At 48.9% G+C, this 20178-nt stretch overlaps 2 protein-coding genes and 1 pseudogene across 6 annotated transcripts in view; 1 reads left to right on the forward strand and 2 right to left on the reverse strand.

Moving 5' to 3' along the window:
• SLC35E4 (solute carrier family 35 member E4) overlaps nt 1-16555 on the forward strand; it is a 31206-nt gene extending 14651 nt beyond the window's left edge. The window contains exons 4-5 of one of the 3 annotated variants that reach the window (XR_004031003.1): nt 8446-8610; nt 16206-16555. The gene's annotated coding sequence lies outside the window, so the exon portion shown is untranslated. Of the gene's footprint in view, nt 1-8442; nt 9238-16205 lie in introns of those variants that run through there. The other 2 variants (XR_004031004.1, XR_004031002.1) reach the window with 2 other exon arrangements.
• Nucleotides 1934-19843, reverse strand: DUSP18 (dual specificity phosphatase 18). 3 transcript variants are annotated; one of them, XM_030816107.1, is made up of 3 exons: nt 18467-19843; nt 14118-14794; nt 1934-2176 (listed from the first exon to the last, which is right to left on the reverse strand). In XM_030816107.1, exon 2 carries the CDS (start codon nt 14715-14717, stop codon nt 14151-14153), a length of 567 nt encoding a protein of 188 aa, XP_030671967.1. In that variant the 5' UTR covers nt 14718-14794; nt 18467-19843; the 3' UTR covers nt 1934-2176; nt 14118-14150. The 3 variants fall into 3 exon arrangements, with proteins under 3 accessions (XP_030671967.1, XP_030671966.1, XP_030671965.1); XM_030816106.1 differs by having other exon boundaries at nt 2017-2176; nt 17812-19843; XM_030816105.1 differs by lacking the exon at nt 1934-2176 and having other exon boundaries at nt 13941-14794; nt 17812-19843.
• Nucleotides 3577-5156, reverse strand: LOC100581214 (annotated as a pseudogene).
• Nucleotides 19844-20178: the final 335 nt, after the last annotated feature.

Genomic DNA, 20178 nt, shown 5'->3' on the forward strand with positions numbered 1-20178 from the left:
CCGTCTCTACTAAAAATACAAAAATTAGCCAGGCATGGTGGCAGGCACCTGTAATCCCAGCTACTTGGGAGGCTGAGGCAGGAGAATCACTTGAACCCGGGAGGCAGAGGTTGCAGTGAGCCGAGATCATGCCACTGCACTCCAGCCTGAGGGACAAGAGCAAGACTTCGTCTCAAAAAAAAAAAAAAAAAAAAAAAAAATTAGACGACATGGTGGTGGGCACCTCTAATCCCAGCTACTCAGAATACTCAGAAGGCTGAGGCAGGAGAATCGCTTGAGCCCAGGAGGCAGAGGTTGCTGTGAGCCAAGATTGCGCCACTGCACTCCAGCTTGGGTGACAGAATGAGATTCCATCTCAAAAAATAAATAAAAATAGAAAAGAACAGGGGCTCTGGAGTTCGACTTGTGCTCAGATCCTGGCTTCGGTACATCTGAGCTGTGTGACCTTGCACAAGGTCCTCCCCACCTGTGCCTCTGTGCACTGAGTGGGGGCAGCAGTGGAACCTAATGCCCCACCAGCTTCTGGAGCTGTAATGGACAAAGGCCTAGGAAGGCCTCAGTCTTATCACAGATGCTTCCACTTCCTCCTCAAGGCTTCTCATATTATCCGCCCCACCCCTCCTCAACCTGCCAGAGCACATTGAGAGTCCCCCTGGCATGCTCCTGCCTGAGCATAGCAGCATGGATGCCAAGCCTCCAGCCCCCTTGTCCTGCTTTGGAGGAAGCCTGGGAAGCTGGGTCTGTGCTGGGCATCCTGCCATTGTGGACTTCGAAACAAAGACCTGTCTCAGGCTCAGCTGCCTGGTGCCCCTTCTACCCTCCCCTGGTGGCCCTTGGATTGGCATTCCAGGGGGCCAGGGCAAACAAGGATCATGAAGAGTCCTTGTTTGGCCTGGACCCCTGGAAGGAGTAGCTCCTTCATGCTACACTGCCCTCAAATTAGCTCAGGGATGCCAAATCCTCTACCACTGCACTAAATAACTTCCTGGAAGTAGCACAAAATACTTAACTGAGGGCCGCTTAATGGAGGACCATGAGAGGTTTTGAGCCATGATCTTTTATTTCTTTTCTTTTCTTTTTTTGAGACAGAGTTTCGCTCTGTCGCCCGGGCTAGAATGCAGTGGTGCAATCTTAGCTCACTGCAACCTCTGCCTCCCGGGTTCAAGTAATTCTTGTGCCTCAGCCTCCTGAGTAGCTGGGATTACAGGCATATGCCACCACACCTGGCTAATTTTTGTATATATATATATAATTGTGTGTGTGTGTGTATATATATACACACATTTTGTGTGTGTGTGTGTATATATATATGTATATATATGTATGTATTTTTTTTTTTTTGGGTAGAGATGGCATTTCACTATGTTGCCCAGGCTGGTCTTGAACTCCTGACCTCAAGAAATCTGCCCGCCTTGGCCTCCCAAAGTGCTGGGATTACAGGCGTGAGCCACTGTGCTTGGCCAAAATAAACATTTCTTGATAAGTAGAACTTGAGTTTAGTCTGGACCCTATGTAGAGAAAAAATTGGAGGGGCTCGAGACAGGAGGCAGGAAGACTAGAGAAGACCTGCTGTTGTGGTCTAGGTAACTCCATGACTGTGGGGACAGTGCTGGGGCAGAGTGGGTATCGGTTGTATTGATTTAGAGTAACAATTTATCTCAAAATCTTATGGCTTCGAGCTACAAACATGTAGTATCTCAGGGTTTCAGTGGATCAGGAATTCGGGAGTGGCTTAGTGGGTTGGTTCTGGTTGAGTTTCTCATGAAGTTGTAGTCAAGATGTTGGTCTGAGCTTCAGTCATCTGAGAGCTTGGCTGGGGCTGGAGGATTTGTGGCCCCCCAGTGGGTTCACTTTGCCCACTGCCTAGACAAAGCCAATTTATCAAGACACAGGAACTGCAGTAGAGAAAGAGTAATTCACGCAGAGCCTGCTGTGCAGGGGACCAGAGTTTTATTATTACTGAAATCAGTCTCCCCGACCATTCAGGGAGTTTTTAAGGACAACTTGGTGGGTTGGGGGAACCCAGTGAGACACGAGTGCTGATTGGTCAGGGATGAAATCACAGGATGTTGAAGCTGTCTTCTAGTGCCCAGTCAGTTCCTGGGTGGGGACCACAAGATCAGAGGAGCCAGTTTATCGATCTGGGTGGTGCCAGCTGATCCATCAAGGGCAGGGTCTGCAAAATATCACAAGCACTGATCTTAGGAGCAGTTTAGGGAAGGTCAGAATCTTGCAGCCTCCAGCTGCATGACTCCTAAACCATAATTTCTAATCTTGTGGCTAATGTTAGTCCTATATAGGCAATCTAGTCCCTAGGCAACAAAGAGGTCTGCTTTGGGAAAGGGCCGTTATCATCTTCATATAGTTTATAATCTATAAACTATAAACTAAGTTTCTCCGAATGTTAGTTCAGCCTATGCCCAGGAATGAACAAAGACAACTTGGAGATTAGAAGCAAGATGGAGTCAATTAACTTAGATCTCTTTCACTGTATCAGTCACAATTTTGCAAAGGCGGCTTCAGATTTACATTCAAAATGGGGCATTCACGTGGCTGTTGGCAGGAGGCCTCAGTTCCTTGCCATGTGGGCTTCTCCATAGGGCTCTGGTGTCCACCAGAGTGAGTGATTCAAGAGAGCAAGAAATCACAAAGTCCTTTTAAATCTAATCTCAAAGGTCACACTCTGTCATTTCTCCAGTATCTTATTGGTTACAAGTCTATTTAGTGTGAGCCCTTCCCACATTGACTACACAAAGGCAGGATTACCAGGAAGATGGGATTACTGAGGACATCTCTGAGGCTAGCTACCATATCAGTGAATATCTATTGAATGAGTGATTGAGGACTTGAGGACATAGCCTGGAGCCCTATGAGGAGTTAGCCTGGGAGCATTCTGTTCCTGGTGGGGTCTTGTCAGCCACACCTCTGCATCCTCCCTAACCAAGTATTGCACAGTCCTGGCCCACAGCATGCACTTAGTAAATATTTGCTCAGTGAGGGCTGGTGGCTGCCTTCCGTGCTCCCCACCACTGGCAGGACAAGGCCTGGGCTCCCTGGCCTGGTATTTGAAGTCATGGATGTTCTGATGTTTCCAAGCCTACCCCACTGCCCTGAACCCTTCGGCTATTGGCGGCCACCCTGTTCTCTATGCCTGCTGAAGTTTTTCAGTGTCTAGGTCTCCTGCTGCCCTATCCCAACTGCCACAACCCTCACGTGCCCCCTTCCTCCTTCTCTTTTTTTTTTTTTTTTTTTTTTTTTTGAGACAGAGTCTTGCTCTGTCGCCCAGGCTGGAGTGCAGTGGCGTGATCTCGGCTCACTGCAACCTCCACCTCCTGGGTTCAAGTGATTCTCCTGCCTCAGCCTCCTGAGTAGGTGGAACTACAGGCGCACACCACCATGACCGGCTAATTTTTTTGTATTTTAGTAGAGACTGGGTTTCACCATGTTGGCCAGGCTGGTCTCGAACTCCTGACCTCAAGTGACTCACCCACCTCGGCCTCCCAAAGTGCTTGGGATACAGCTCTGAGCCACCACGCCTGGCCGCCTCCCTTCTCTATGCACTGCCAGCATCCCAGCTGCACCTGCTGCCTAGGCTGGGAATTTCTGTTTGTATGTTTAGACTTTCTTTGGAGGAGAACCCTTGTTACGCTGGAGCCCAAAATCAATCAAGCCAAAGCACAGTTCCCTGTTTTTATTTATTTACATATTTATTTATTTATTGAGGAGTAAACACTCTTTACTGGGCTCAGAGCAGGAGTCCATGGGTCTTGAGGACACCCGAGTATTTGTCAGTTTCCTTCTCCACGTTCTTTTCGGTCTGTTTCTGTAGCCTCATTAGCTGTTTTTTTTTGTTTTTTTGTTTTTTTGTTTTGAGACGGAGTCACGCTCTGTCGCCCAGGCTGGAGTGCAGTGGCGCGATCTCGGCTCACTGCAAGCTCCGCCCCATGGGTTCACGCCATTCTCCTGCCTCAGCCTCCCAAGTAGCTGGGACTACAGGCGCCCGCCACCACGCCTGGCTATTTTTATTTTTTTAGCAGAGACGGGGTTTCACCATGTTAGCCAGGATGGTCTTGATCTCCTGACCTCGTGATCCGCCCGCCTCCACCGCCCAAAGTGCTAGGATTACAGGCGTGAACCACCGCGCCCAGCCATCTCATGAGCTGTTTCTTATTCCCGTAGTGGATCTTGGCCTTCTTCCTCTTCTCCTCCAGGGTGGCTGTCACTGTCTGGTACTTCCAGCCAACTTTGTGAGCCAGGTGCCCCAGGTAGGCAAACTTTCTTGTAGACTTCAGACGCACGACCTGGAGGGCAGCAGGAACCACCACCCGCTTGTTCGTCATAGGACGGTGGGATGCCGTTAACCACCTTGAGGCGGTTGCGGGCGGCCTGGCCTCCTTGGTCTCGCGGGGCAGCATGCCGCGGGGTCCGCCAGAAGATGCCGCTGGGGACCCGGAAGTGGTGGGGGCTCAGAAGTGGTAGGTGCCTCGGGAAGGGTTGCTGTTCATCCGCTTGTGGAGGAAGGCTAGGTACTTCAACTTGTTTCTGTAGACATTGCCAGAAATACTGATGCCCCTGCTGTGTACGACCACCACCTTCCGGCCTGCTTAGCCGCCATGGCCCTCAGGAAGCCCAGAAGATAGCTTCGACCACTGAGTACCAGGACCTGCCCCTCCGCCATCTTCGGCAGCCGCCTGAGAAAGGAGTTCCCCATTTTTAGATGAAACAGGGAAGGGCATGGGGCCCCCTCACCCCTGAGGTACCTCTGCCAGATTTCCCTGGAACCCTGTTTGAAAACCACAGATCTAGTTCAATCCTCCTTGTCCATATGAGGAAACTGAAGCCCAAAGAATAGAAAGAACCAAGACGACCTTGTGCAGAGGGAGCAGCAGGATTAGGACTTCACTCTCCTAATTCCTGGGGTTCTGCTATTCTCTGCTCCCTACTCTGCTATGAAGAACAGAGCCACGGTGTGAAGTTACAGGGGCTGTGCAGGGTCTGGCCCAGGGTTGTAGGGACAGTTTGCCACAAGAAGCCAGCAGCCAGGTATGGTGGCTCACACCTGTAATCCTAGCACTTTGGGAGGCTGAGGAAGGTGGATGGCTTGAGCCCAGGAGTTCCAGACCCATCTGGACAACATAGCAAAACCCTGTCTCTATGGAAAAAAAAAAAAAAAAAAGCCAACTATAGTGGCGCACGCCTGTAGTCCCAGCTACTAGGGAGTCTGTAGTGGGCTGTGATTACACCACTGCACTCCAGTCTGGGTAACAGAGTGCGATACTATCTAAAAAAAAAAAAAAAAGAAAAGAAAAAGAACGGATCACGAGGTCAGGAGATTGAGACCACGGTGAAACCCTGTCTCTTCTAAAAATACAAAAAATTAGCCGGGCGTGGTGGCGGGTGCCTGTAGTCCCAGCTACTCGGAGAGGCTGAGGCAGGAGAATGGCGTGAACCCGGAAGGCGGAGTTTGCAGTGAGCTGAGATTGCGCCACTGCACTCCAGCCTGGGCGACAGAGGGAGACTCCGTCTCAAAAAAAAAAAAAAAAAAAAAAGAAAAGAAAAAAAGAAGCCACTAGCCTGGCATTGCCCAGCTCAGTCAACAAAATATCCTTTTTTTTTTTCTTCCGGAAAAGTAATTACAAATATTTTGCCAAGGGCACATCTAGCATGTCTCCCAGAAATGGACCTGCCTTAGTATCCCTTCCATACCCAGGAACTAGCTAGAAGGAGCCTGAAGGAAATCTGGTTTCAGCATAAACATGATGATGGATTTCAGTGTCACAGTTGGGAGCCCATAGTCAATTCTGCTTTCTGTAAATAGATGTCTGTGGGGTGCCTTCTTATGCACAGATGGCATTGTGATTCCCATTTAACAGAGTAAGGAAAATTTCAGAAAAATTCCAGGGTCTGCCTGAAGTCAAAGCCAAGAGGTGGAAGAGTCAGGATGAGAATCCACACCTCTCAACATTCCTCCCAAGCTCCTTCTTAGGTGATATTGGGCGCGATCCAGAGGTGGAAAGTAATGGATTCTTAGGACTTTTTCTTATTTTCATTCATTTATTGAGGCACCACTGCACTGCATCCTGCGCAAAAGGGTCTCACTCTGTTGCCGAGGACGCAGTGCAGTGGTGCCATCATAGTTGACTGCAGCCTCAACCTCCTTGGGCTCAAGTGATCCTCCCACCTCAGCCTCCCAAGTAGCTGGGACTACAGGTGTGCACCACCATGCTGGGCTTTTTTTTTTTTTAACTTTTTGTAGAGAAGGAGTCTCACCATGTTGCCCAGGCTGATCGCAAATTTCCAGGCTCAAGTGATCCTCCTGCCTCAGCCACCCAAAGGGCTGGGGTTACAGGCATGAGCCACTGCACTTGGCCTCTAAGGGCATTTGGATTTAACATCCCAGGAAAGCAGGGCTGTGTGCTTCAAGGTCAAGAGCTACCTGCCCCTGGGATTTGTAATTATATCACCATCTCAATAGAGGTCATTCTGAGAAATCCTCAGGGCCAACAGCATGTCCCTGTTTATCTGATAGGGCATTATAAACTTCACAGAAACTTCTCAAACCAAATTTAATTGACTTTGGAAAGAAAGTGATTCCTCACTTTTGGAGTGAGAAAGTTAAAGGTTCATGTAATCAAACAGAGGCCTAGAATCCCTGTTCTAAGCCAGGCTGTTAGGCTATGGGACCATTTCTTTCTCCCCTACTATAGGACTGCATTCAAACCTCAACATGACCTTCTTCCGAGGTTGTCTGAGTAAAAGGCTGCTCTATTCTGAGTCCAAAAGAACAGCGTAAACTGTTTGGGAGAAGGACGTGGACCCTCTCAAAAGCCCTCAACCTTAACCTCTCCCACTTAGGATATGAACTCCTGGTCTCATCATGTCCAATTCTGAATATTTAAAAAGAGAGTTAAAAAGGAGGAATGGCTGGGCCCAGTGGCTCATGCCTGTAATCGCAGCACTTTCAGAGGCTGAGGAGGAAGGATCACTTGAGCCCAGGAGTTCAAGACCAGCCTGATCAACATAGTGAAACCCGATCTCTATTTTGTATAAAAATATGAAGTAATTAAAGCTTAAAAAGGAATGAAAATTATGTTTACTCAACTATGAAAAAAATGCTCAGGAGGAAGGAACTAGATCACAATACTAAGATGTTGACTTGGTTACGAGGATGGGGATATTGTGGCTGGACCATATTTGTTTTCCTTTTTCTATAAATGAGCATGTAAGATAAATTTCTGGGCTGGGTGCAGTGGCTCACACCTGTAATCCCAGCACTTTGGGAGGCCGAGGCAGGTGGATCACCTGAGGTCAGGAGTTTGAGACCAGCCTGGCCAACACAGTGAAACCCTGTCTCTACTAAAAATACAAAAAAAAAAAAAAATTAGCCGGGCATGGTGGCGGGCACCTATAATCCCAGATACTTGGGAGGCTAAGGCAGGAGAATTGCTTGAACCCAGGAGGCGGAGGTTGCAGTGAGCCGAGATCACACCATTGCCCTTTAGCCTGGGTGACACAGCGAGACTTGTGTAAAAAATAAAAATAAAAAAATTCTGGCCGGGTGTAGTGAGCCGCACCTATAATCTCAGCACTTTGGGAAGCCAAGACAGGAAGATCACTTGAGCCCAGGAATTTGAGACCAGCCTGGGCAACATGGTGAGACCCTGTCTCTAAAAAAATTTTTAAAAGATTTAAAAAATAGGCCGGGCGCGGTGGCTCACGCCTGTAATCCCAGCACTTTGGGAGGCCAAGGCGGGCAGATCACGAGGTCAGATTGAGGCCATCCTGGCTAACACGGTGAAACCCCGTCTCTACTAAAAGTACAAAAAATTAGCTGGGTGTGGTGGCGGGCACCCGTAGTCCCAGCTACTTGGGAAGTTGAGGCAGGAGAATGGCGTGAATCCAGGAGGTGGAGCTTGCAGTGAGCCAAGATCGCACCAACCACTGCACTCCAGCCTGGGCAACAGTGCAGGACTCCATTTCAAAATAATAATAATTAGCTGGGTATGGTGGTGAGTGCCTCTAAGTTCCAGTTACTCAGGAGGCTGAGGTAAGAGGATCACTGGAGGCTGGGAGTTTGAGGCTGCAGTGGGCAGTGATCACACCACAGTATCTAGCCTGGGCAACAGAATGAGACCATCTCAAAAAAAATTTTTTTTTAGTTAAAAAGAAAAACAGTCTCTCGGGGTTCCAGTTCTAAGTAAGATGGAGTAAGCAAAGTCTGTCTCTCCCACTGGCTGCAACTAAAAGCCCTGGAAAGAATGCACCTGAGGACTCTGAAAAAGAAATATTAACAAGGCTGAGTGTGGTTGCTCATGCCTGTAATCCCAGAACTTTGGGAGGCCGAGGGCAGGAGGATCACTTGAGGCCAGGAGTTCGAGACCAGCCTGGGCAACACAGTGAGACTCTGTCTCTAGAAAAAATAATTTTTTTTCTTTTTGGTAGCAGCAGTAGCAGTGGCGGCCAGAAAAGCACCTAAAACTCTGACAGAGCGGAATCCTTTCATCTGCCCGAAGCATCTGCGATCCTGAAAAGCAGAAGAGGGGAATCTCCGTTGCCTTTTTTCTCTCTTCATCCTGTCACCTGGCCCAAGAGTACACCCCGCCATGGAAGGTATGTAACAGAGCAGGGAGACTAAGGTCCCAATTTCTAGCTAAAGGGCCAGGAAAATGAGGGGTCTTGAAAGCTGGAGAGTGTGGGGGAGAATGTGGACAGGAGAGAGCTTGTGAAATAGATCCCATAAAGTTGCACGTGAATTTGCAGGCTCACATGCATGGATCCAACCCTAAACAGTATTCCAGTGAATGAGAACTGAACTATTAGGCAGAACACCCAGGTTTCAGACTGGTCACTGGGTGGCATAAGCTTAGGACTGTTCTGATTTACATGGCAAAGGCTTTGAAACAGAACTGATATTGGAACTACAACAGCCCACAGGAGACAGATCAGAACTGAACCTACGAGGGTTAACTGCCTCCTAAAACAAAAACCCGACATTTTCCGTGGGATTTAAACGACCTATTCAAAATGCTTGGGATACAATCAAAATTACACACACAGAACGAGGAAAGTCTGGACCCTGAGATGACCCAGATGTTGGAATTATCAGAAAAAGACCTTTTTTTTTTTTTTTTTTGGCGATGGGATTTCATTCTTGCTGCTCAGGCTTAAGTTTAATAGCGTGATCTTGGCTCACTGCAACCTCCGCCTCCTGGGTTCAAGCGATTCTCCTGCCTCAGCCTCCTGGAATAGCTGTGATTAAAAGCGCCCGCCACCACATCCAGCTAATTTTTTGTATTTTTAGAGATGAGGTTTCAACATGTTGGCCAGGCTGGTCTCGAACTCCTGACCTCAGGTGATCCACCTGCCTCGGCCTCCCAAAATGCTGAGATTACAGGCATGGGCAACCACGTCCAGCCCAGAAATACTTTAAAAATGAAAGCTGGAGAGTTTTAACAGAGAAATAGAGAACAAAGAAAACAATCTAATAGGAATTTTATTTATTATTCTTATTTTAAATAAGAAGTTTTTTATTTTAATTTTTATTTATTTTTTGAGATGGAGTTTTGCTCTTGTCATCCAGGCTGGAGTACAGGAGCACAACCTCCGCCTCCTGGGCTCAAGCGATTCTCCTGTCTCGGCCTCCCAAGTAGCTGGGACTATAGGCATGTGCCACCATGCCTGGCTAACTTTGTATTTTTAGTAGAATAGACACGGTTTCACCATGTTGGCCAGGCTGGTCTCAAACTCCTGACCTCAGGTGATCCACCCACCCCAGCCTCCCAAAGTGCAGGGATTACAAGCTAAATAAGAATTTTAGAACTAAGAAAATATAAAGAATCGAGATTTGGAAATGATGTTTCTGACCTATTCCCTGGAAAATGTGAATGTTACTTTATATGACAAAGGAGACAACTGATTTTAAAATTGGGATTATTCTGGATGATTAGCTGGGCTCATTCTAGTCACGAGTCTTTTAAAGCAGAGTGATTCTCTCTGGCTGGACTTAGATCTAACAGAAGGATAAGTTAGAGGTATTTAAAGTGTGAGAATAATTCAACCTATTTCTGGAGAAGGACACATAAAAAGCACCAGAATGTGGGCAGCTTCTACGGAGAAAAGGCTGGCCCCCAGCTAACAACTAAGAAAACAGGGTCCTCTACCCTGCAATGAACTAAATTCAGCCAAGAACCCAAATGAACGTGGAAGCAGATTCTTCCTCAGAGCCTCCAGGGAAAAACACATTTGGTTTTGGCCTTATGAAACGTGATTTTGACCTTGTGAGACTCTAAGCAGAGGACCTAGTCAAGTCCAATCAAGCTTCTGACCTACAGAAATTGTGAGAAAATATATGGATGTTGTTTTAAGCTACTAAGTTTGTGGTAATTTGTTACAGCACCAAGAGTAAACTAATACATTATCCAAAATGAGCAGCAGAGAGAAAAAAAAATTTTTTTTTTTTTTTTTTGGAAACAGGGTCTCACTTTGTCACCCAGGCTGGAGTGCAGTGGCGCAATCTTGGCTCACTGCAGCCTTGACCTCCTGGGCTCAAGTGATCCTCTCACTTCAGCCCCAACAAATAGCTGGGACTAGCCACCACACCCAGCTAGAGAAATTTTTTTTTTTTTTTTTGAGACGGAGTCTCGCTCTGTCACCCAGGCTGGAGTGCGGTGGCGCGATCTCGGCTCACTGCAAGCTCCGCCTCCCGGGTTCACGCCATTCTCCTGCCTCAGCCTCTCCTAGTAGCTGGGACTACAGACGCCCGCCACCACGCCCGGCTAATTTTTTGTATTTTTAGTAGAGACGGGGTTTCACCGTGGTCTCGATCTCCTGACCTCGTGATCCGCCCGCCTCGGCCTCCCAAAGTGCTGGGATTACAAGCGTGAGCCATCGCACCCGGCCAAGAGAAAATTTTTTATAAATGAACAGTCTCAGGAATCCACGGACAATGTCAAAAGGTCTAATGTTCACGTTCTCAGTGACACAGTAGTACAGGACAGTATGTTGCAGAAAACAATATTTGAAGAAATCATAGCTGAGAACTTCCCAGATTTCTGAAAGACAATCAAGAGGCTCTGTGGACTCCGATAAGGATAACCCAAAGAAATCTATGACCATATACATCATAATCAAACTGATGAGAAACAAAGAGAAGGAGAAAATCTTAAAAAGCAGCTGGGGAAAAATAAAGCATTACCTGTTGGGAAACAACAGTTAGAATGCCTCTGGATTTCTGAGAAAAAACCATGGTCACCAGAAGGCACAGAACAATTTTTTTTTTTTTTTGAGATGGAGTCTTGCTCTGTTGCCCAGGCTGGAGTGCAGTGTCGTGATCTTGGCTCACTGCAACCTCTGCCTCCCGGGTTCAAGTAATTCTCCTGTCTCAGCCTCTAATCTCAGTAGCTGGGATTACAGGCGCTTGCCACCACGCCCCACTAACTTTTGTATTTTTAGCAGAGAATGAGGCTTTTGCCATGTTGGCCAGGCTGGTCTGGAACACTTGACCTCAAGTGATCTGGCCACCTCGGCCTCCCAAAGTGCTGGGATTACAGGCATGAGCTGCCACGCCCGGCCTCAATTCTATTTCTATATACTAACAACGAGCAATTGGAAAAAAAATCTACAACAGCCCCCCATCAAGTGAAAAAAAGTTTGAGAACCATTCATGGATCTCAAATCCAAAAATCTGAAATGCTTAAAATCTAAAACTTTTTGAGAACTGAAATGACTCTCAAAGGAAATATTCATTTAAGCATTTTGGATTTTGGAGTTGGGATGCTCAACTAATATTTGCTTCAGGTAAAGCAAATATTAACCTGAAAATAATCCAAAATATTTCTGGTCCCAAGCATTTCTTTTTATTTATTTTTTTTCTTTCTTTTTTTTTTTTTGAGATGGAGTCTCACTCTTGTTGCCCTGGCTGGAGTGCAATGGCGCAGTCTCGGCTCACTGCAACCTCCGCCTCCCGGGTTCAAGCGATTCTCCTGCCTCAGCCTCCCAAGTAATTGGGATTACAGGCATCCAGCTGTAAAAGAAAAAGCATTTGGCTTCCACTGGAATCAGGAGCCACAGTTCGGTGTCAAACAGAGCAGCTGTGCTTTTGTTTCAAATGCTGTTTGCTGAAAACCTCTGGATCAGAAGAGCTGGTCTTGAGCCAGGTCCTTGGCACCAAGGGGATGTGAACAATCCTGAATTCCAGGGCCTACTGATGGAGTCCACTTGTTAGGCCCTTTGACACTGCCCCCTTATGGATCCCAGTAGTCAGCCGGGGTGCAGGTTTTCATAGTGATTCTAAACAAAGCTGCAATCACTGTTTAGAAGTGACTGGGGGAAGCTGGAATTGTGCTCCTTGCTTCAGGACCCCTATATTGCACCTAGATTAAACAAGATGGAAGCTCTCAAAAGGCTCTAAGTCTAGACCTCCTCTGAGGTAGGGTCTGAAAGGACTTAAACCACTTTTTTTTTTTTTTTTGAGACGGAGTCTCACTCTGTCGCCCAGGCTGGAGTGCAGTGGCGCGATCTCAGCTCCCTGCAAGCTCCGCCTCCCGGGTTCACGCCAGTCTCCTGCCTCAGCCTCTCCTAGTAGCTGGGACTACAGGCGCCCGCCACCACGCCCGGCTATTTTTTTTTGTATTTTTAGTAGAGACGGGGTTTCACCGTGGTCTTGATCTCCTGACCTCGTGATCCGCCCGCCTCGGCCTCCCAAAGTGCTGGGATTACAAGCGTGAGCCACCGCGCCTGGCTTTTTTTTTTTTTTTTTTTACACACAGGATAACTTTCTGGAAGAGTACTTTATAACAATAAAGGGCTGTGCACGGAAAGGAGAAATGCCATTATGAGGATGTGTGTGCCGACCTGGGACCGGCAGGGTGAAAGAGTCTATCATTCATGATGAGAGCTGCCATTTGCGCTAAGCACACACCACATGCCAGGCGCTATGCCAAGAAATTGTTGAATCTTCATGACAACTCTGTGAGAAAAGGGCTGTCATTGGACAGATGAGGACACTGATGCTCCCAGGGGTCCAGGTCACGTGAAGAGGAGGTGACAGGGCTGGGCCTTGGTCCGAAGCTCCAGCCTTCCAAGCCAAGGCCTGTGAGAGGAACCCCTGAGGCCTGATGTCAGGCCTGTTTTTCTCATGTGCCCTGGAGAAGGGGACCAACACCATCTTTTGTCAAAGTTTGGTGAGGGATGGCCAAGAGCTCTTTGAAACTTTGCCATGTACAATAGCACTCACAATTTTTTTTAAATTTTTTATACAGTGGTATCGGGGTGCAGTGGCTCACCAACACTTTGGGAGGCTGAGTCATGAGGATTGCTTGAGGCCAGGAGTTTGAGACCAGTCTGGGCGACATAGTAAAACCTCATCTCTATAAAAAAAAGAAAAAAAATGAGGCGGGCATGGTGGCACACATCTGTAGTCCCAGCCACCCAGGAGGCTAAGGTAAGAGGATCACTTGAGCCTGAGAGGTTGTGGCTACAGTGAGCCATGATCATACTACTGCACTCTAGCATGGGTGACAGAGCAGGACGGTCTCAAAAAAAGACAAAAAAAAATTTACACAGTGGAATGCTTTCTTTAAAAACTACCTTATGCATAACTACAATCTAGAAAACCAGAATTGGGCCACTTGTAGTGAAGGTGGAAGCAGAGGTGGCCTGGGACCCCCCAGGATTCCTGGAGCACTGCCTGAAGGCCATTTATCTAGTAGATTGGCATTTACTGTGAGAAGTGCAAGAGATACCATGATGCTTAAGGCTCTGGCCCTGGGTGTGAAAGAACGAGGTGGAATTGTAGCAGATTCAATCGGTTTTGGGGAGGGCTGCAGGATTCCAGGCCTGCCATGTGCAATGGGTGCTGGCCTCTTTCTTCTGGGCACCATCTGCCTCAACCTATCCCCTGGCCAGCAGAGGCCTGTCACTCACAGGGCAGAAAATTTATCTTCACCATCTCACAATTAGTGAGTTTAATCTTAAAAAAAAAATGGATTATAAAGTTAAAAGCTACAGCAACTCTTTTTTCTTGTGCTTATAAAAGGCATCATCTGTTTTTTTCTGTATCAACAAAAGTAGAATGTTCAAGTTTGGATCTTGATGTAGGATCAACAATAGATCTGTACCTCTGACTCCAATGCAGGGGCTGGTGGGATGGCTCACAGTGGAATCATCAAACGGACTTCCTTCTCATAGATGTCAGGGATCATTCCCATTGGGGAACTGACCATGTGCACAGTGTTCTTGCCAAACAACTGGAACTCATAGTGGATGAGCTGCTCCCAAAAGCCGCTGTTGGGTCGGATGATGGGCCGGCATGACTTGGTCCACGTGTGGGCGTCCAGCAGGGACATGGCGTGGTACTTCATGAGGTAGGCAAGGCACAGGGCAGCTGAGCGGCTCACACCAGCAGCGCAGTGCAGCAAAGTACGGCCCTGCTTCATCTCCACGCTGTGGATGTGGTCAGCAATAGAGTCAAAGAAGTCACAGAGACGTGAGTTAGGGGCGTCAGCCACAGGTACCTGCAGGTACTGGATATCCTCATACAAGGTGTTCACTACCTCCACTGAGACATTGATGACCATGGTGATCTGGTTGCTAGACAGCATGAGCTTGTTGTTGGCGGCCACACCATTGCTGATATACAGGCTTTTGGTTATCTGTGAGAGGCCGCTGACTGAGGGCTGCCGGAACTGAACTGGGAAGGCACACGAGGGTGCTGTCATCAAGGCGGCGGGTCAGCGGTCAGCAGTCAGCGAAGCATGAAGGCTGTGTCTTTCTGCTAGGCTGTGTCCATGGAAAACTGCGGGGAGGGAGAGGATGTTTAGAGAGCAGGTGCCCAGAGGGCCAACTCCAGGGGATCCCTGGGAAATGGATGGGTAGGTCTATAGCATTCCCCAAGGCAGTCCTCTGACCATCACAGCAGAATTACCCAGCAAACTCATTTAAAGTACAGTTACCCAGGTCCCTCTCCAAACCCACAGTCAGACTCTTGGGGTGAAGAGTATGAAATCTGCATTTTCAGCATGCTTCTCAGGTGGTCTAATGTGCACTGCCCTATAGGACAAAGGGCAAGTCCCCAAGTCTGGCACTTGAGGCCTCCCTTGAGAGGCCCCACAGCTCTAGTTGGGCAGATGACTTGTGTCCCTCAGCTGCGCCTTGGCCTGATTCTCCATTTAAGCTCACAGAGCCCTTTTCTTGCTGCTTTTCCAAATTCTCTCCTTCCTTCCAGCCCCTCTGAGTGGTAACCACTTGTACAGTCTTCCTCCTCAGTCTTCTGACTTTATGCCCAAATCATAAGGCCCTGAGCCAGTGGCATGGAACCAGAGCCCACTGTGCTGGCAGTCACTGAGGAGGTTGGTATAAGAGTAGGGAGGGTCCCCATTTCCCCCCCTAAGAACCATCTCTTTAAAGAGATAGGATACGCCCATGCGAAGCTGATGTCAAATACAAAGTCCTAAATTGTTAGACATGCTCCTGCACCTTGCCTCTGAAGAGGGCCTGGGAAAGGGAGTGGCTGAAAGCTTCCTGGAGGCCAGCATAATGGGCACCACAGCAACTCCAGGGGCAAACACAGAGACAGCAGGGCCTTAGGAAGACCTGCCACACCTGCATCATGCTGCCTGCAGCAGAGCTGTGAAATGCACCCCAGGGAGAGGCAAACCCCCTGCCTTCACCCGCTCGATAGGCTCAGCCGCCGCTAAGTAATCGGGGTAGGCGTTCAGCCGCAGATCTGCTTCCCGCGCTGCAGACCGTGCAGTCGTCGGTGCTCCTCAGGTGCGGCCCGGGTACCCAGAGCATTCGTTAGCCTCTCGGACCCTCATTTTCTCAGTCTTAAACAAAGCTGCAAAAACCAGGACATCTTTATACGTCCCACTGAAATAAGGGCATTTGGATTTAGATCACACCTTTCAAGGCCAAATGGCAGTCTTCACCAGGCACGAGAAATGAGGAGCCAAAGTTTTGTTTCCCTGCTTAATATATTTCAGTGGCTATCCACTGTGTGGATAAGATGGAGCCACTTAGTTTGGCTGTCAAGGCCATTTGGGACCTGGCTCCTGCCTGTCTCTCCAGCCTCTTATTAGGCTTCCCCATGCTCTGAAGGGCCTCAGGTGAACTGAACCACTTACAGTTCCTTAGGGACAGCCTGTCCTCTCCAGCCAGTGGCCTTTGCCCTGCTGATCTCTCAGTCTTTTTCCTTATGAACCCATCAGATCCTGATCTGGTCCGTTCAGCAGAGGACTGCAGAAGTCTGAGGAGCCTTAATATATCAACTGAAAGGTAACTGTTTTAAGGGAAATCTCCTTAGATCACACCCCTCCCTCACGTTTGACCAACTCTGCTCCAGGATTTCTTAGCCCTATGTTCTCTCCTTCCTAACACTTATTGAAGATGGTGGTTTTGCTCTGATCTGATTATTTGATTGTCTGTCTCCAAAGGAGACTGTGAGCCCTTTAGGGATATGAGTGTCTGTCTTCACTCCCACTCTATCACCAACTAGTGCCAAGCGCTGTGTCCCCACAAGTAGGTGCTTGATAAATATTTGTTGAATGAAGAAATGACTCCCAACAGCTATGACTCTGCCTTCTGAGAGGTTTTCTGGAAAGAATGAATTCTCTGGCCATGTGTCTAGAATTCCAGGGAGGGGCTGGGTGGGGATGGGGGTGGTTCTGAGGCTACTAAAGAGAAAGACCAAAGGTTGTATAGGCAAATCCTACCTGCCAATGCCCCAGACTCAAATGCATCAGGCTCATCCCGGGAAGGACAGAGAGAGCTGGCTTGTTACAGAGGTAATATGAAGGGCAAAGAAAAAGCCTCCTGAACCCAGATGGAAGTCTAAATGCTAAGGAATGTTCTGGATCCTCATCATCAGAAAATCCAGAGAGAAGTGAACTGACGTCCCCCCAAACCAGTGCCCAGTGGGTAATGGGAATAGAGGAATGTGCTGTTCATTATAGCCACTAAAAGTCTGCAGAAGGGACAATGCTCATGCGGGTGAAGGTAGTGATGGGAGGAGTCATTTTCATGCTAGTTAAGAAATATCGCCGGGCGCGGTGGCTCACGCTTGTAATCCCAGCACTTTGGGAGGCCGAGGCGGGCGGATCACGAGGTCAGGAGATCGAGACCACAGTGAAACCCTGTCTCTACTAAAAATACAAAAAAATTAGCCGGGCGTGGTGGCGGGTGCCTGTAGTCCCAGCTACTCGGAGAGGCTGAGGCAGGAGAATGGCGTGAACCCGGGAGGCAGAGCTTGCAGTGAGCCGAGATCGGGCCACTGCACTCCAGCCTGGGTGACAGAGCAAGACTTCGTCTCAAAAAAAAAAAAAAAAAAAAAGAAATATCTATCAGAGCTGGGCACGGTGGCTTAAGCCTATAATCCCAGCACTTTGGGAGGCCGAGGCGGGCAGATCACCTGAGGTCAGGAGTTCAAGACCAGCCTGACCAACATGGTGAAACCCCGTCTCTACTAAAAATACAAAAATTGGCCAGGCGTGGTGGCATGGGCCTGTAGTCCCAGCTACTCAGGAGGCTGAGACGGGAGAACTGCTTGAACCCGGGAGGCGGAGGTTGCAGTGAGCCAAGATCACGCCACTGCACTCCAGCCTGGGCGACAGTGTGAAACTCCATCTCAAAAAAAAAAAAAAAAAAAAAAAAAAAAAGAAATCTCTATCAGGCACTGTATTAGGTGTTGGAGATACTGAAATGTACAAGACAGGCATGGCCCCTTTTCTCAGGGAGCTCAAAGACTAGTGGGAGAAACAGACAGTAAACAGGCAATTACAGGCAGACAGAGCTTGAAAACAGGTTAACAGTACCTACCTTAAAAGGATGTTGTGAAATTAAACGAGATAATCCACGTAAAGAGTTTTCTCAGGACTTGGCACAGTGTAAGCCCTCTAAAAATGATAACCATTTTTCTTGCTTCTGATAGGGAAGTTAAAATGCAGGGCTCTGTGAAAGGGAAGTGTAAAAAAGATTTCTTCCAGGTCGGAGCCTAGGGAGTCGCAAAGACCGCCTGAAGAAATCACAAGAGATCTAAAGAACATTTAGCTTGAAGGAGAAGGAGGAGGAGAAAAAAATAGCAACTCGGTAGCAGTTCAGCTTCCTTTACAGCCTATGAAGTCTTTGGCTTCCCTCATCTGGTTCGATCTTCAAAGCAACCAAATCAGACCGGCGTCTAGAGTTAATATTTCCGTTTTACAAAAGAGGAAAGTGAGACACAGCGAGGAAAAGGACTTGTTCAGAACGAGTCATAAAGCAAGGAAGCCGATCTTTATGGTCCATTATGTGTGGGAAAAATGAACAAACACCGCGGGGCGTTCGTGAAATACTAAGTTATAAACGTGGAAGAGAGTCCAAGAGTTAACGAGAGCGAAGCACCACTTCTAGGGGTGGGCCGGGTAGGTTTCCCGGTGGAGCTGGCATTGGAATAGGCTTCTTCGCCTGCTTGTTGTCAAGACCCCCAGGGTCTTACCTCTCTCCCTCAGACAGGTGGGCGGGTTCGTTCAGGAAGTAGCCGCTTCGGGAAGCCTTAGGCAAGGTTCTTCCGGAGAGAGACCAGTCAAGATCCGGCAGCCTCAATCCCCGCTGGCCTAACGCTTTGGTTTCCATAGCAATGGGCTCGTCGTAGAAAGGAATAGCCTGTGCCGGATCTTCAGAGAAATCCTGGCCTCGGTTCCACGTCCCTGAGCAGCCCCACCCTGGCTCAACCAGTTACCCGCCCTGCCGGCAAGCCGGGGTCACTGCAGTTCCCGTGGCGAAGCAGGGTCAGCTCAGCTCACCGCACCCCACTCCATCCAGCCCTGCCCATCTCTATGGCAACGGGCCAGGTCCCACCAGGGCTGCAGCCGAGAGACAATCTCACTGCTTCCATAGCCGCCCGGACTCTGTGCGCATGTGCGACACTCCCTCCCCGGCCCCGCCCCCTTATGCGTCTCCTAGGCAACGCGCCGCGCGGGGCTCCAGGTTCCGCCCAGGAACTAACTCCTGGTCTGCGCGCTCCCAACGAGCATGGCTCGCAACCGGCCTCCGCGCGTCCAACGACCATGGCTTCCAACCGGCCTCCGCGCGCCCAACGACCATGGCTCCCAATCGGCCTCCAGTTTCCAACTGTTTCTCCAACAGGGAAGCCGCCATGACACAGCTGACTACGCCCTCGGTCACAGGGGACCTGAGATCCTCCACGATTTACAGAACCGGCGCCACCTCGGGCTCGAACCACCCGCTCGATAGGGCCGCCGCTAAGTAATCGGCGTAGGGGTTCATCCGCATATCTCCTACCCGCGCCGCGGACCGCGCAGTTGTTGGTGTTCTTCAGGTGCGGCCTGGGTGCCCAGAGCCTTCGTTAGACTCCCGGACCCGCAAGGGAGCCTGAACTCTTTCAGACTCGCGCTCCCTCAGCCGGACCCCGGCCCTTTTTCACACCCCAGGGGAGTCTGGATTTCTCATAATCCTGGGCACCAGCCCCTTCCCAGTCTAGCTCTTGGGATTCCCCGAAGCCGGAACTCCCTCGCCTGGACTCCCGGGAGAACCTGGAATCCCCATCTCCAGTCCACATTTTCTCAGAATCGGTCCTAGCCCTTCAGTCTCCCAGGCATGACATCGTGTGGTCCCAGCGCCCTAGGTGGTGAGCTCTGACTCTCCTTAGAGCCTGGCGAGGCCGAGGTCCTCCCCAGCTCGAATCCGTCCCACACTCCCCTTCTCAGCCTCTGTGTTCCCCAGTGGTCCTGGAAAAGCCCCCAGTTCCCTCTGCCTGGCCCCAGTCCTCACAAACCCAATTACCCACGCTCCTTTCCATTCCACAACCCCCATCACTGCATCCTCCAGGCTCCCATCCATGGAGGACTTGAGGTGGAAAGCAATTTGGTTCAAAATGACCATTATTTATTACTCGAAAGGGAATATTTCCAGTCGTTGCCAGCCTCCTCCCCTTCTAGTACTGGTAAATTTTTTGCACCACTGAGTGGGTGAAGAGTTTTATGTGTCTTTAAATGTTTTAAGGATTTTTTTAAAAAAACAAAAAACTCTCAGGACTTGGGGGACTTTTGTGTTTGAGCATCTTGATCTCTAAACCAGCTTTTTCCATCACCTCATACCTAGGGTATGCATAGAAGTCAGAAAAATGTAAATGAGAGTTTGGGAGGTTGGATTATTCATACTAGTTTGTAAATATAAAAACATTCACAA

This window comes from Nomascus leucogenys, chromosome 7b (genome assembly GCF_006542625.1).
Source record: "Nomascus leucogenys isolate Asia chromosome 7b, Asia_NLE_v1, whole genome shotgun sequence".
In the NCBI taxonomy this organism is placed as follows: Eukaryota; Metazoa; Chordata; class Mammalia; order Primates; family Hylobatidae; genus Nomascus; species Nomascus leucogenys.

Coding starts and splice junctions, on each gene's coding strand:
- DUSP18 (XM_030816107.1), bottom strand. CDS start 14,717: ATGACAGCACCCTCGTGTGCCTTCCCAGTTCAGTTCCGGCAGCCCTCA.